Source organism: Schistocerca nitens, chromosome 6, assembly GCF_023898315.1.
Source record: "Schistocerca nitens isolate TAMUIC-IGC-003100 chromosome 6, iqSchNite1.1, whole genome shotgun sequence".
Taxonomy (NCBI): domain Eukaryota; kingdom Metazoa; phylum Arthropoda; class Insecta; order Orthoptera; family Acrididae; genus Schistocerca; species Schistocerca nitens.
This window is the reverse complement of record NC_064619.1, coordinates 392877382-392894328: the sequence shown is the minus strand read 5'-3', so window position 1 is coordinate 392894328 and position 16947 is coordinate 392877382. Positions and strand designations below refer to the sequence as shown.

Sequence of the window (16947 nt, the reverse complement as noted above, 5' to 3'; positions counted from 1 at the left end):
ACAGAAAATCAGAGAATTCTTGCTATTTTAAATGAAATGTTGCCCACAAAGCTAAGACAAGCTAAAAATTTTGTTGGTATGTTCTCCTCTCTTAAACCGACTATATTTTGGAGGTACATGAAATTTTGTGGGTATGTAAATGATACTTTCACAGTGAGGGCCTCACGAAGAAGACAAATTGATGGAGTTTCACTACCACCTCAACTCCATTCATAACAACATTCAGTTCACTATGGAAATAGAGTAAGATGGTTGTCTGCCTTTCTTGGCTGTCTTGGTTAGACAAAAAATGAGACTTCCAGATTATTGTAAGCCCAAACATACTGATTTGTATTTGCAAGCGTCAAGTTGTCATCACCTGTTGCAAACTATGAGCATGCTTGAAAACTTGTACACAGAGCTCATGCTGTCTCAGATTTTAGATACTTTGCAAGAAGAGCTTGCCCATCTCAAGACAGTGCTCAGAAAAATGAATATTTCACCCAGCAGATTAACAAGGCAGCCAGTCAAAGCCACGAATCAGTAATCAGACCAAGAGGACTACACACCGGCAAAATCTTGAGCTTTTCTTTGTTTTGTGGGCAACATTTCTTTTAAAATAGCAAGAATCCACTGTAAATTTAAAGTGAAAGTGATTTGGGATCACTGAAAGATGACTTGTTATTGCAGGAGACGAATTCACAAAATAACTTGTCAATGTGGTATGGCTTGTATGGGATAGACGACATGCACCGTGAAAGAGTGCCACACTAAACATTAATGTTGCATTCACATTCTGCAACCAAGTCCACCATCGTTGAACACTGTACTGCCATTTGACATCCAATACAGTAGGACAGAACTATGATTCTTACCACAGTAACATCTTTTTCACACTCCATTATTAAAGAATCCATGGCAAATAATTCCTGGAGGGGCATCTGATGAACTACAATAGTGACTACCAGTTGGACAGTAAACAAAATGCCATCATCTCAATGATTTGTTCTAATCAAAGGCGACAGAGTGCAATAACAGCAGTGGCAAGGAGTAAGGCGGAGCACAGTTGAGTTCCATGGTTCCGCCAGCAAGGGCGGGCACTGCTGCCGGGAATTGTGGTCCACCTGTCAACTTGATTTTGACGCATGTGTGGAATACTCACAGCACGCTATATTGCAGAACGAAGCATCTCATCATTGGTCTCCGAAGCTTGGAGTACTCGCAGCTCGCCATATCTTGTGGAACAGTAGCTTTTTGTCAGTATCCAATGGCCCATATGAAGATGACTGGTGGGTGCCCAGTCAGACTATGGTGTGATCAATTAAACGATGATTGGCTACAAGAATGAAATTTGTTAGAACATTCAGTTCACTGGGAAAATTTTAAAACTTTAACTCAGATCGGACGCCTTTATGGGGAGGAGATGGCCTCATGTCCAAAGTTTCAACAATGTGGTAAGAGAGCAAAACTGTTAAATACTTTAACTATTTTATTGAGATATCAGGACCATGGCATAATACTGAAATTTGCCAGAGTGACATTTTATTAAGACTGCCACAGCATGGAAGATTACTGAGAAGACTAGTTATGTTAATGACAAAAGAGAGGATTTTCTATACAATAAGAAGATTAAATGCCATTTTAGAAGAATTGTACCAGTTACATCTAAAGGTTACAGAACATCTCTCTCCTTTTGCATGGGATTGAGTTGATGGAATGATTTCGGCTAAGTTCAACTGGATCCATATGGATGAAAGTTTTCAGCAGATGTAAAAATTTGATCATCTTTTGCCACAGCAGTCATGGCCACAAGAGGTAACTGCATGATGTTCCATTTTCAATTTATGATGAAAAATTTGGACAATACCATGGTATCTGTATTATGCAAGGGACTCAGTTTCGCACCTACATCTAGAGCACCGACTCTGATAAGCTTCATGATTGGGGCCAAAGAAATAAGAAGGGGAAACCTGCTATATGCTTTTGAAAGCTCCTCCGCAACATAGTACCTTAATGTCTACAAATAGAACTGCACTACAAAATCTAAGAGAGGATACTAATGTAGTGGTATTTAAGGCAGATGAAGGTAATGTAACCATTTTGCTAACTCATAGTGAGTGTATGCATGTGTGATAAGATGTATGGTCTGTTTAAGTGACTATCTGTAGGAGAACTGATTAACGACACCACAGGAAGTGTGCAACAGAAAACTTCTGCACTACTGAATTCCACCTCCTTACCTCACGATATCATCAAGAGGTTAAGACCACATGGTTGTGTACCTCCAACACAGTACCACATCCCAAAAATTCAAAAGGATTGTGTTCCATTACACCCAATAGTGGGCAACATTGGAGCTCCTACATATGTTTTGGCTTAACATCTTGCTTCTTTGCTGAGACCATTGGTGGGTAAATGCTCACATCACATCCATAACCCAGCTGACTATCAATAGACTGGAGGCTCTCCGTCTATGCAGTTCTGACCGTTTGTTCAGCTTTGATGTTTTATCACTTTTTACAAAGATACCTCCCACAGATTCTTTGCCACTAGTCGACAAAAAGTTTCAGGTGGGCATCATTGCTTTGTTTCAGCATACTCTAGCCTCAATCTGTTTTACATGGTGTAGCAATAAAGAAACTGGGTGAGCTGTTGTGTGTATTTCCTGCTTTGTCAACAAAAAGGAGAGGGTGAATACCCTTGGGATTTTCCCTGACATGCATACAAAATTTCACATCGCTGTGGTGGTTAGTCTGGCTGTGAGCCTTCTTAGAAATTGTTTCGTGAAGTGGAACTACATGTTAACATCAAATTCCTCACAAAACTTGGAAAAGTCTGCCACTTAACATTTGTTGCAACAAGTTTATGGTTATCAGTGTTCATATCACAGGCAAGTTTTCAATTGGGTTAATAGGTTCAAGGACAGTAGGGAAGATGTCAAAGACCTTCCACTTCAAAAACTGCAGAGAGTGTGGAGAAGGTCGGTAGAATTGTTCGAGAAGACCACCGCCCATGCGTTCGAGCGATTTCAGAACTGGCCCTTACCAATAAAGCAACAGACATTTTGCACAATGATCTGAGCATGACAAAGCTTTGTGCTAAAGTGGTGCCAAGAATCCTCACAGACGAGCAAAAGTAACAGCGTCAATCCATATAATGTGATACAATGAGGCTTGTTTGACGATTTTTAAATATTTTGATTTTTTTATGTGTGATTGCCCTATAACTAAGAAGTTCAAAACAGGGGTTTTTTTTTTTTAATTTGCCTTGCACTGTTACTGAATTGTGGCCATTTTTATTTGTAAGAACACAATGGTTTTGCAACTTGGAGACATTAGCATTAATTTGAATATCTCTGCACTGTGTTAAGTAACAACATTGCAGTTAACATGACTGATTTTAGAGAAGTCTTCTCTACAACACTGTTGGTGAACCAAAACATCCCAAATGCAAAGATAACCAGTCAAAATGACTTCTGAAGTTTGGTATTGAAAATTTAGAAAATCCACTTTTTAGACCCAAAAATAACAACCAAGGAGTGATTTATCAAAGCATTTTTTTTTCTCTAGTTAGATATCATAAACTACCAGCTTTGTATAGAACAAGAATTCTGACAAATGTTTCCTTAATTTTTTATAAATTTCTGAAATTTGAAAATCTTTATTTTTGTCTCTAGTGAGACTGAATAGAAAAATTCGATTTTTGCACATTTTGTACACCTACATGAAGCAAAGTATTGTAAAAAAATTCAACATTGGTATCTGACTGAACAAAGATATGAATTTTTGAAAATGAGGAAATAATTCACATTACAATTGCTCTCAGGGTTGTTGCCTACTTAAATGGTTTATTATTTCATTGTAATGAAATTTAGTGTAACCTATACTTACTTTACACTATCACCCTATATAACTAGTTAACAATAAAATATTAAACAATATGAGCTTTTGCTTTAGTTCTATGTTAAAAAGTTGCCCATTTACATCTAGATTTATTCTCAATTAAGTAGCACATTATGACGAGTTCAAAATGATGTAAGTACAATAATAAACTTGTGTAATTTCTATGTTGATGAGAAGGCTACAGTTTGGTGCACGAGTTTTAGTCCTCAAGGCAAGTGCGTACACGAGCTCAGTACACAGAGCAACAAGTCCTTACATGAACTGTGTACTCCCACTACATTTGTTGGGTGTGGCATTGTTGTACTCAGTCTGTTCAGAAACCTATGTTAGACTGAAAGTACATACTCCATTGAGCATGTAGAATATTTTGTGCACTTTTGTCGTGAGTGTAATTTTTAATTAACTAAAATAACTGTAAAATTTAATAATAAATAAATTTGAAAGACTAAAATGGATGAACAGTGCTCTGTTGGATAGATAGTAAGTAAGTGTGTCACAAAAAAGGTTACAGTTCAGTTTCAAAAAACTTAAAAATGTTAATGACTTCGATGAAGATAGACAAACTTTGTTTAAATTGTGTGGATGTTTCTCTGTATCATTAGTTTCTGAGTAATTAGTGGAAATTCCCTGTGCCAACATTGTTACTCAAACATTTATCGTGAATCCAGAACCAGAATCACGTAACCTTGTTAATGATATTTATATTCCTACTGAGGAAGCTATTAGCAAATTGGATTTTGCCTGTTCTTATTCAGAGTAATCTCTTGCTTCAAAAATAAGAAAATTGAGTAGCAGAGAAAGAAAAGCAGCCATTGAAAGCAAGGTACAATGAATTTCAGTCAAAATTAGAAAAGACTTAGAATTATGCTTTAATAATGCATATACCAACAGTATTTCTAAAAAATAAGAAAGCCTACCTCCAGAATCATCAGACACCGAATATTTGAGCGTAACTGAGAAATTAGAAAGTAAGTGTTCAGTGACACATAAAGAGGAAAAAGTAAAAATTTTAAGTTTGCTCTCTCACTCATGATCAAGAGGAAAAAAAAAAACAGTTCATGAGTTCAGCGTTTCTGTTCGTTTGGTCAGACTAACCATGAAAATTAGTGAAAGAGCAAGACATTCTATGAGTTTTAGGAAAGAAACAAGGAGTAGGTACTTCTAAAGAAACAACTGAAAAGATCCAGCAGGTTTTGGCAAATAATAAAAACAGTAGAATGTGCTCAGGTAACAAAGATAGTGAAAGCGTTGTTATAAATGGAGTGCGTAACTAAGCAGAAATGACTAGTGCTGCCACATATAAATGAACTTCATGTAGCTTTCAACAATGCTCATCCTGAATGTAAAATTGGAAGGTCAAAAGTTTTTGACTTTCACTCTAAGTGATGTATTTTGGCTGGCTCCTCAGGAACACACTCCACATGAGTTTGTTTATATCATCAAAATGGCAAACTGATGACTGCAGGTGCAAAACTCAATGACGTTAACTACAAGGAGTTACTAGATTTATGGTTTGTGACAATAATAATTATGACTGCATGGTGAGGTTACATGATAAATGTCCTGGTAAAGAAACTGTTCTTGAATTGTTTAACAAATCTGAAAAGGAGCTGCTCAACCAAGAAACTTCATACAGTGGATCACAACCAACAGGGCTGAAATGCTAACAGTGGGTAACATCTCAGGAAGAGTACTTTGAATCTTTAATAGATAACTCAGGAAATCTCAGAAAGACACCACTACATTTCTAAAATCCGACAAGTTTTTGAAGGACAAAAAGCACATCTTTATAAAACTGAATACATAGTCCTAGCTGATTTTGCAGGAAACTTCACATTTGTGGTTCAGGATGAAACACAATGGTACTACTGGGTCCATGACAAGGTAACAGTGCATCCATTTGTTCTATAATTCAAAAATGAGAAAGATGAAGTTTGTAGTTCTTCAGTTTGCAATTTGCATTTTCATTGTTTGAAATCTACTAGTGACAAAGTTTGGATACTAATGAAAAATGTATTTAGGAAGCTTTCAGTGCTTCAACTTACCACAGAAACTGGGAGGTCTTATTATATCACATAGCTGTCTGAAGAAGTAATTGTTATTAACACTCAACCCTAGGATAAGAAGTACCACATCTCGAAAGTATGTTAATAGAAAATATTTATTTTAAATTTTTCATGGTAACAGTAATGTTTGGTTCAGCAATATTTTAAGTTTTTGCATATAATTCAGAACCATACCTTCAATAATAATTGATTATGTCTAGCCAATATCACACATGAATTAGGCAACAGCCATAAGATCAATTGTGTGCAATTTGAATTATTTCCTTATTTTGTTCACAGTCAAATACCAATGCTAAATTTTTTACAGTACTTTGCTACCATGTGTGTACAACATGAGCAAAATCACATTTTTTAATTCAGTCCCACCAGAGGTAACTAGCTCCAAACCTTAGAAAAAAATATGGATTTTAAAATTTCGATAATTTACAAAAAATTAAGGAAACAATTGTCATTGTTGTTGTTCTATATGAAGCTAGTTTATGATACCTATATTTAAAAAAAAATAAATAAATAAAAAAAAACTAATAAATCACTCCTTTGTTACTTTTGGGTCTAAAAAGTGAGCTGTCTAAAATTGTAAATATCAAACTTGGGAGGTCATTTTGACCGGTAATTTTTGAATTTAGAGTACTTTGGGTAACAAACTATGTTGCAGAGAAGACACTCCTAAAAATAATCATGTCAACTGCAAAGTTGTAACTTAACACAGTGCAGGCATATTCAAATTAACACTAATTTCTCCAAATTGAAAAACTTGTTTGCTAACAAATAAAAAGGGCCGCCATTCAGTAACAGTGGAAGGCAAATTTAAAAAAAAAAATTGTTTTGGTATTTTCAATCATAGGGTGATAACATAAAAAAATCAAAATATTTAAAATGGTCAAGCAACTAACTAAATTATTTGAGCACTTCACCTGGATCGACCAACATCTAGTGGACTGCTGTGCTGGCATTCTTGAAAACATTGAAAATGACCTTGATTATCTCAGCAAAGTAATTAAATGTGACAAGACAAGGATATTCCAATACGATCCAGAGGCTAAACAACAAACCATGCATTGGAAGTCCTCAATCCCTACAAAGTAGAAAGTGCACATGAGCAAATCAAAATTCAAAGTGATGATGCCTGAAGATCAGACTGTCAATCACGCTTATTACGAAACTGTTCTGAAGACCTCTGAATGTGTATTGAAGGAGACCAGATTTGTGGAAGTTTAGCGCAGGGATTCTTCTTCAGAACAATGCACCAGCCCACAACGCAATGTCTGTGAAAAGATTTTTGGTGAGAAAATAACATTCCAGTGGTACAACATCCACCATATCCATATGACCTAGCACCATGCGACTTCTTTCTCTTCCCAAAACTGAAGTCTGCACTCAAAGGAAACAGGTTCGAGTCCACGGACGCAGTGCAGGAAAAAGTGACAAGCCTCCTCAACAGTATAAAAGAAAAAAAGAGACCGATGACCGTCGCAGTCTGGTCCCTTTAATCCCCCAAACCAACCAACCAACCAACCAGAAAAAGACTTGCAGCACTGCTTCCAACAATGGAAATTCACACAGAGCAGTACAGGGATCGAGGAGGAGACTATATTGAAGGGGACAACATTTCAGTTGCGTACATTTTTTCAATAAAGAGAGCACGAGTCGGGTTTCTTTATTTCCACACCTGTTATGTTCAGTTAAGAATATTTTGAACAGACTGACGACATCGCCAAGGACAGCCCTCTGTCTCCACTGGGGGCTAACCTTTATACAGAGGATTTCGAGAAGAGAGCACTTCTCTCAACTGCCCTTAAGCCAACAGTGTTTCGGAGGTATGTGGACAATACTATCACAGTGTGGCTTCATGGAGAAGATAAATTGAGGGAGTTTCTTCACCCCTTCCACCCCATTTGTAACAACATTCACTTTGGAAATAGAGGAAGATGGTTGTCCCCTTTCTTGGCTGTCTTGGTTAGATGAAAGTATTATGGCTCTTGGGACATTCAGTTTATCATAACCCCTATTAGTTTCCAGTTTTCTTCGACTCAGATTCAGATGCACACACACATCACCACCTCAGTGAAGGTAATCACATCCAAAAACAGTTACGAAGAAAGCAGTACTGGAAGGTGTTCATGTGTTGATGTTTTTCAGAAAATATGAAAGTTTCCTGTACCAATAGTTACTGCTTACACTTCGGCATGATGTTTACTAATTATAGGCTCTACATATGTGTAACTTTCTTGATGTTTTTCCTTTAAAAAAAGATACCAAGTGAAGTAGCGCACTATTAAGGCACTGGACTCCCATTTAGAAACAGAGGTGTTCGAACATGTGCCTAATGTGTCCTATACTGTCATGCTGAGTGGTCAAAGGACAAGTAAATAAATAAAAAGCAATAGACTGAGATCACATTCACATCTAGCACATAATCTTAATCTGACAAGAACTACTTTGTTCAACTAACTTCAGGATTAAATTTACATAGCATAATATGAAATTGGTACAAGCAGCCTACCTGGCGCAGGATTTATCATACTACCTTCTGGCCATTTCTCTACTGTTCCACTCTTTAAGAGTGCACAGGAAAAATGAACACTTAAATCTTTCCATACAAGATCTGATTTCTCAGTTCATTACGATGACCATTTCTCCCTCTTTAGGGGACACTGACAAAAGATTTTTGCATTTGCAGGAGAAAACTGTGATTGAAATTTCACGAAAATATTTCACCGCAATGAAAACTGCCTTTGTTTTAATGATTGCCACTCCCAACTCACGTACCATGTCCATGAGAATACAAAATAAGCTTCCCTCCTTTGAACTTCTTTGGTGTCCTCCATCAATCCTGATATGGTTCTCATGCCGTGCAGCAATACTCCAGAAGAGAATGGACAAACATTAATGTAGGCAGTCTCTTTAGTACACCTGTTGCACCTTTTAAGCTTTCTGTCAATAAAACACTGTTTTTGGTTCACTTTCCCCAAAACATACATGATCATTCCAGTTTAGGATAATTGTAATTCTAATCCCTCAGTATTTAACTATTGGCAGCTTTTAGATCTGTGCGATTTATTTTGTGTTTACACTGATGGATCTAAACAAGAGAATTTCATCAGTTTCAGAGCAGTTTTCTATTTACTAAATAGAATTGCTGGCTATCCTGAGGACACTTGAACAGATAAGATGACCTTATGGCAAGAAATTCACCCTGCTCTAACATCCAAAGTGCCCTTCTTGCCAACACACACATGTATCCATTAGACAGGATGGTCCAGGCTAACAAAGAGAAGGAAATCCTAGGGCACATGGGAATCTGGCAAAATGAACATGCTGATGCAGCCAACAAGATGGCAGTTCCCCTAGGAACAGTTACCCCATAAATGACAAGGAGGGCCATGTATTATTGGGAGACTGAATGGCTGGATGTGAGGAGCAATAAGTTACAGTCAGTAAAACCTACAAAGCAACCATGCCTTGCTCCCTTCTGGCTACTACAAGCAGATCAAGTTGCCCTTAAACAGTTACAGATGGGACATTGTCCCCTAACACATGATTTTCTTCTCTGGTGTAAGGCGATACCAGTGTGTGAAACGTGTGGAACACAGGTGTCAGTATACCAAGTATTTTAATTGTATTTTTATGTTCTGATCTGAGAGGTAGTCTGAGTCTTCCACAGGATGTTCCCTACAAAATGGCCAATGAGACAAGAGTGGTATAGGTTTTAAAGTTTGTGTTGCATGGCCTTCTTTTCAAAATACTGCATGGGAGATTTTAGTGTGTAAAAGGATGGCTTGTTCATCCATTATTATTAAGCACTCACCCACATCATTATATGATTTTTTTTAAAAATGCTTTTGTGCTGTTATTTTATGCTGGGTTTTATCTGCTTTTTGGGTTATTGGTTTTAAGATATTCTTGATCTCAGTATTGAATTTTAAACCTTGATTTGTGTCCATGTGGTTTCCTGCTCCCTTGCCCCCTTTTTTTAGCTAATTATATTCAACCACACCCAACCCTTTGTTTTCAGTAATAATGCTTATGACCCTCCATTTCATTACCCTAAAAGCACCATCATCATTATAGATAATGGCCCATAACCCATAACAGTTACGTAACTTTTTGGTAACCAGATCCAAATAAACCTATCTAGGGCTAGTGGTGTCCATCAGTTAGCACCATCAGGTGTTGTGGGAAGCTTAAAGCATATAATGCTGAATGACCAAAGCATATTTTTTTTATGTTATTAAGTTAACTAGTTATACGTATCTACAAATGTTTGATATAACCAACTGAGGTAGTGCATTTGTTAAGACTGAAATCTCAGATTCAAGAGGATAAAGGTCCATGATCCGTTTGGCCAGCCCAGTTAAGGTTTTCCTACAGCACTTCAGGCAAATTGTGAAGCCAACCACCTGTCCTGCCCTCTCCTCATTAAACATGAGTGTATTTATTTCTGTATATGTGACACCTTTTTCTTCTATTAAGCAGATAGATCTTATATATCATTGTAAACTAATCGTTGAGCGAATAAATTAGTGATACTGGTATGATAATAAGCATTACCTCTTTAAGAGGTATATTTTTGGCAGCTTGAGAATTTACAAGAAATTAATAACGTAAATATTGAGACAAAAAATATCTGTCATTTCAAACCACTCACTCCACTGGAAAGAAAGGCCTGGAATAAAAGAAAGAACCATGAAGTAATACACCATATGCAGCACAGCACAAAAGTTCTTAGCATATATGTAAATGAATTGGATGGAAGATCTGAGGTTAATGTCCTGTCATTGTCAAGATGATCAATGAAGAACACAAGCAAAAGCTGGACAAGGATAATAAACAAGGAAAATCTTAATCTAAATGGTCAGTAAGCAAAAAACATTTGACCTTCTGGCAAGAGAGTTGAGTGATTTACCAGCTGTCTAAACAAGTACAGTATTTTTAAACATTTTCTTAAGAACTGGGCTCAAAAAGTTAGTAAACTGAATAACTTTTTCGTCGGATTTTTTCCCCCACAGGCTGATATGCTACTTAATCACATTATAGAACACGCTATTATAGCATATCTTACAGCTATCTAATTTACTGGTTAAATCTCGCTCCATCCACGCACCTCACTCAGTCATGAAATTGTAGTTTTGAAGAGATAAAAATGAAACTGTATCTTCAGGTTTCTTATGAAAGTGCAAGGCTTTAACAGTACCAGTAATATAACATAACTGGTCGTTGTAGAAATTTTCGGTAATCACTGCTTTGATTCATCGCGACAAACAGTGTCTTATTGACTGGATCAGAGCTCTCGACGTCGAATGTAACTGCGTATTGCGTGTCTACTGCGTCAGATGCAAGTAAAATCAATTCACGCAACTATTTTTCCGGGAATTTTCAACAATCGAATGAGAGCTTTCTTCCACTAATGGAATTTTCCATGTTTCGATTTTAGTCCTGACTAAAATGTTATTGTAGTGTTGTCTCTAAGTAATTTCCAGTAAAAACTTCTGAACCACTGTTTACATAGTCGCGAGTAGGCCTAATTTTTCATACACATATTTTCATTGTTTTCCGGTAACTTAATTGTCTTTCTGTCACTAAAAACGATTTGTACCCTGAGTGAAAAGTGCCTGACATGCCGTAGAATCGTTAGCTCCAGGGTCTGGTGTGATGGATGTAGTAACTTTTTTCACTGGGGCCATTGTAGTGGCGTGGGAATTGGGAAAATGAGCGAGACTTATCAATGGTTCTGTAGGCTATGCAGTAGAGATAGAAAAATTGTGGAACAGGAGGGGAAAATTGCTGCCCTTCAGGCTAAGTTAGATGAGGCTAGGCGAGAATTGGGCAGGTTAAGCGGGGAGAAGGGTAAACAGGGGTGGGAAGTGGCAACAGGTATAAGGAACAGGCCAAGAAATTCTTCTGACAGCTTTTGTTATTAATGTGCAAAATAGGTTTGACCTGTTGCCTCAGTCAGAAACTGATGAGCCTCTCACAGAAGTAGATGTAGACAGGCTCAACAAGCTTTCATCAGCAAATTGAATAAGAATGTAGGGAAGTCTGCAAAGAGAAAGAAAGTCTTGTTGCTAGGTAGTTCGCATGCTAGGGGTGTGGGCCAACTGCAGGATGAATTAGGGTCAGAATACCAGCTCACAAGTTTTTTCAAACCTAGTGCTGGACTGGGGCAGGTTACAGAGGATTTATGTTCACTATGTAGAGGCTTTACTAAGGAAGATACCGTGGTTATTGTGGGTGGGCCAGGCAACAGTATTGACAGAGATCCGGGGTACAGCATAGAGCGTGACCTGGCAAAGATTGCATAAACATCGAGTCATACCAGTGTTGGGTTTGTGTCGGTTCTGGAGCGCCATGACCGACCTCATTTGAGCTCTTCTGTCAGGAGAGTTAATTTGGAGTTGGAACGGCTACTTGGATCTGGCGCAGGGCCACACATTGGTGTGGTTCCTGTTGATTCACTCTGTAGGTGGGACTATACTAGACATGGCCTACACCTCAACAAGAAAGGGAAGGGTAAACTGGCTGGGCTGATAGCAGGAAATTTAAAGGGGGGAGGAACTATATCTCATGGTGGAAACTCGTTTTTAGTGTAAGATCAGTGTCCAGTGAGAAACTCAGCCAGGCAAGTACTAAATGTGTTAAAAAAGTTCAAGATACTCACAAAAGTAAAGTGAAAAATAATGTTAGTATATTTCATCAAAATATTGGTGGATTGAAGAATAAAATTGACGAGCTTCTGCATTGTTTAGAATATATAGAAACTGAGAATGTAATAGATGTACTATGCCTGTTTCAGCATCACATTGTCACTGATATGCAAAAGGTTAGCATCAATGGGTACAAATTAGCTGCACATGTAAGTAGAGATAATATGATGAGAGGAGGAGTTCCCATATAGGTGTAAAAAATTTAGAAACTAAAAAATTTTGAGTAGAGCAACATATGGAAGCATGTGCCACTGAACTTAAACAAAATGGCACTTTCATAATTGTAACAATGTATAGGTCCCCCTCAAGTAATTTCCAGCTATTTCTAGAAAACTTGGATGCTTTGTTGTGCTATCTGTCAGACAGGGGGAAGCAAATTATCATTTGTGGGGATTTCAATGTTGATTCCCTGAAAGAGTGTAATAGGAAGAATGACCTTGTAGTATTACTCAGTTCTTTCAATTTGAGCTCCGTCACTGATTTTCCTACTCGGATAACAAAGAACAGCAGTACATTGATAGATAACTTTTTTGTAGACCAAGTTAAGGTTAAGGACATAAATGCTTATCCTATTGAGAATGGTCTTTCACATCATGGTGCACAGCTAGTTACAGTACATGACATAGCTCCATGCAGTATATCAAATCAGACTTTCAAAGCAGTGTGTTCAATTAACAATATAAATATTGCAAACTTTAGGGAAAGCCTACAGCAGCTAGATTGGGATGAAGTGTATAAGGAACCCGATGCAAACTTGAAATATAACTTATTTGACGATACATTTTTAAGGGTATTTGAAAATTGTTTTCCCAAGAAAATAGTTAAACATAATTCCGAAAACATATAAAACACCTTGGCTAACTAAAGGAATAAGAATATCTTGCAACCGTAAAAGAGAACTGTATCTAACAGCAAGAGGGAGTACTGACCCCGAAATTGTTCAATATTATAAAAACTATTGTGCAGTTCTAAGAAAAGTTAGTGAAAAGTCCAGAAGCATGTGTACCATGTCTGAGATCAGTAACTCTGATAATAAAATTAAAGCAATTTGGAATATTATTGAAAGGGAAACAGGGCAACCAAGAGCACAGGAAGACTTTAGTGCCATAAAACTGAATGATAAGTGTACTAACAAACAATCAGAAATTGAAAATATTTTCAATAATCATTTTTTAAATGTTATGGAGAAAATAGGATCTAGATCTTCACTTGAAGAGGCAAGGCTACTAACAGAAGAAGGCATACCTGTGCAGTTTGAAACAACTGTAATTCCACCAACCTCTCCCTCTGAAATCAGTAAAATAATAAACTCACTGAAAAGTAAAAGCTCTTACGGAATTGATGGCATTTCCAGCAAGGTACTTAAAGCTTGTTCCCCACAGATAAGTAGGATTCTCAGCCACGTATGTAATAGCTCTTTGGGGCAGGGTGTTTTCCCCGATAGACTGAAATATGCCATTGTAAAACCATTGCATAAAAATGGGGATACGTTGGATGTCAACAACTACCGCCCAATCTCTCTTCTGACAGCTCTATCAAAATTTTTTGAGAAAGTAATGTATTCAAGAGTAGCCTCCCATATTTGCAAAAATAAAGTACTAACAAAATGTCAGTTTGGTTTTCAGAAAGGCTTTTCAACAGAAAATGCTATATACGCTTTCACTGATCAAATATTAAATGCTCTGAATAACCGGACATCACCAATTGGTATTTTTTGTGATCTCTCAAAGGCCTTTGATTGTGTAAACCATGGAATTCTTTTAGATAAGCTAAATCATTATGGTTTGAGGGGGGGGGGCAGTGCACAAATGGTTTAATTCATACTTAACTGGAAGAATGCAGAAAGTTGAAATAAGTGGTTCATGTAATGTTAAAACAACAGCTGATTCCTGAAACTGGGGGGCTATCAAGTACAGGGTCCCATAGGGTTCAGTCTTAGGTCCTTTACTGTTCATGATATACATTAATGACTTACCATTCCACATTAATGAAGATGCAAAGTTAGTTCTTTTTGCTGATGATACAAGTATAGTAATAACAATCAAAAACCAAGAACTAAGTGATGTAATTGTAAATGATGTTTTTCACAAAACTATTAAGTGGTTCTCAGCAAACGGACTCTCTTTAAATTTTGATAAAACACAGTATATACAGTTCCGTAAAGTAAATGGCACAACTCCAGTAATAAATATACACTTTGCACATAAGTATGTAGCTAAGGTAGAATTTCCAAAATTTTTAGGAGTGTCCATTGATGAGAGGTTAAACTGGAAGCAACACATTGATGGTCTGCTGAAACGTCTGAGTTCAGCTACGTATGCTATTAGGGTTATTGCAAATTTTGGTGATAAGAATCTCAGTAAATTAGCTTACTATGTCTACTTTCATTCACTGCTTTCGTATGGCATCATATTCTGGGGTAATTCATCGTTGAGTAGAAAAGTATTCATTGCTCAAAAACGTTTAATCAGAATAATTGCTGGAACCCACCCACGGTCATCCTGCAGACATCTATTTAAGGGTCTAGGGATCCTCACAGTATATATATTCACTTATGAAATCTGTTGTTAATAATCCAACCCAATTCAAAAGTAATAGCAGTGTGCACAGCTATAACACCAGGAGAAAGGATGATCTTCACTATGCAGGGCTAAATCTGACTTTGGCACAGAAAGGGGTAAATTATGCTACCACAAAAGTCTTTGGTCACCTACCAAACGGCATCAAAAGCCTGACAGATAGCCAACTAACATTTAAAATGAAATTAAAAGAATTTCTAGATGACAACTCCTTCTACTCATTGGCTGAATATTTAGATATCAATTAAGGTCAAAAACTAAAAAAAAAACTTGAACATTAGTGCCATGAAGTATTTTGTGTAATATAATATCTTGTACAGACATCTTTTATTAACCTGACACGTTCCACATCATTACGAAGTGTCGTATTCATGATCTATGGAACAAGTATTAATCTACTCTTAAGGGTACAGCTAAAAGTTAATGAGCTTCCCATTACGACACGACTGTCACACAAGCTGGTACCAACAAATACTTAAAAGCCTCGGTGCATTACACCAAAAATTGGGAAACTTATATGTATAAACACAAATTTACGCACTTGCGTTGTAACATAACAATAATCCTTGTTTGGAACATGAGTACACAAACAAATCGAAATTAACAGATGAAAACTCAATTAATTTCACATTCCACGGTCTTCGATAAGTATGAAGCGTCATTATATTAGAATTCTCACAAAAAAAGGGCATAATCTTACCAGTACTCGCCGCGGGAAGAGATAAGGTAAAACCTGTAGCAGGTTTGGAAACAGGAGTTCCGAATGTAAAATTCATCCTCACAGTGTTTCAACGTATCGTTTGCGCCTAATACCGTCAATATATGTTATTATCCACGTGCAAGGTAAAGTTCACCACGTTCATTATAAACAACCATATACAATGCACATCAATTTCAACTTCGCGCAAAGCCACAAATAAACACACCAAAGATTATTTCAGTGTACGCATTATAAATCGATTTCAACATGTGTCTCACACTGGTGCAAATCAGACGAAGTTTCATGCAGTGCAGAAAGTTTTCACGTGGAAATATGCACACACTTACTAATAAATACATTAATCTTTGTTCTATAAATCATGAATGCGTCATTTCGTAATGATGTGGAACGTGTCACTTCAAAATAAGTTTTCTTTACACAGAATAATAATTTTTTTTACAGGTACTATTTTATGTCTAAGAATTCATATATTGAGTAGGAGTTATCGTTCAGAAATTCTTTTAATTTGCTTTTAAATATGGGTTGGCTATCAGTCAGACTTTTAACACTATTTAGCATATGATCAAAGATTTTTGTGGCAACATAATTCACCATTTTCTGTACCAAAGTGAGGTTTAATCCAGAGTACTGAAAATCATCCTTTCTTCTAGTGTTGTAGCCATGCACTTCGCTGTTATTTTTGAATTGGAACGGGTTATTAAGGACATATTTCAGAAGTGAATATATGTATTGCGAAGGTACTGTGAATATCCCGAGTTCCTTAAATAAATACCTGCAAGGTGATCTTGGGTGGGCTCCTGCTATTATTCTGATTACACGCTTTTGTGCAATGAATACTTTCTCTCTTAATGATGAATTGCCCCAAAATATGATGCCATATGAAAGCAGTGAACGAAAAAAGGCATAGTAAGCTAATTTATTGATATGTTTATTACCATAATTTGCAATAACCCTAATCCTATAAGTAGCTGAACATAATCGTTTCAGAAGATCATT

General features: G+C 36.9%; 1 protein-coding gene across 6 annotated transcripts in view; it reads right to left on the bottom strand.

Moving 5' to 3' along the window:
- The window catches only part of LOC126262892 (nuclear pore glycoprotein p62), a 41726-nt gene extending 25564 nt beyond the window's left edge, over window positions 1–16162 (bottom strand). For 2 of the 6 annotated variants that reach the window (XM_049959782.1, XM_049959785.1), the window contains exons 1-2: window positions 15931–16162; window positions 10596–10613 (exon numbers count right to left, since the gene is read on the bottom strand). In XM_049959782.1, coding sequence (XP_049815739.1) covers window positions 10596–10613; window positions 15931–16006 — 94 coding nt within the window. In that variant the 5' untranslated portion in view covers window positions 16007–16162. The remainder of the gene's footprint in view (window positions 1–10595; window positions 10614–15930) is intronic. The other 4 variants (XM_049959783.1, XM_049959787.1, XM_049959784.1 and 1 more) reach the window with 3 other exon arrangements.
- Window positions 16163–16947: the final 785 nt, after the last annotated feature.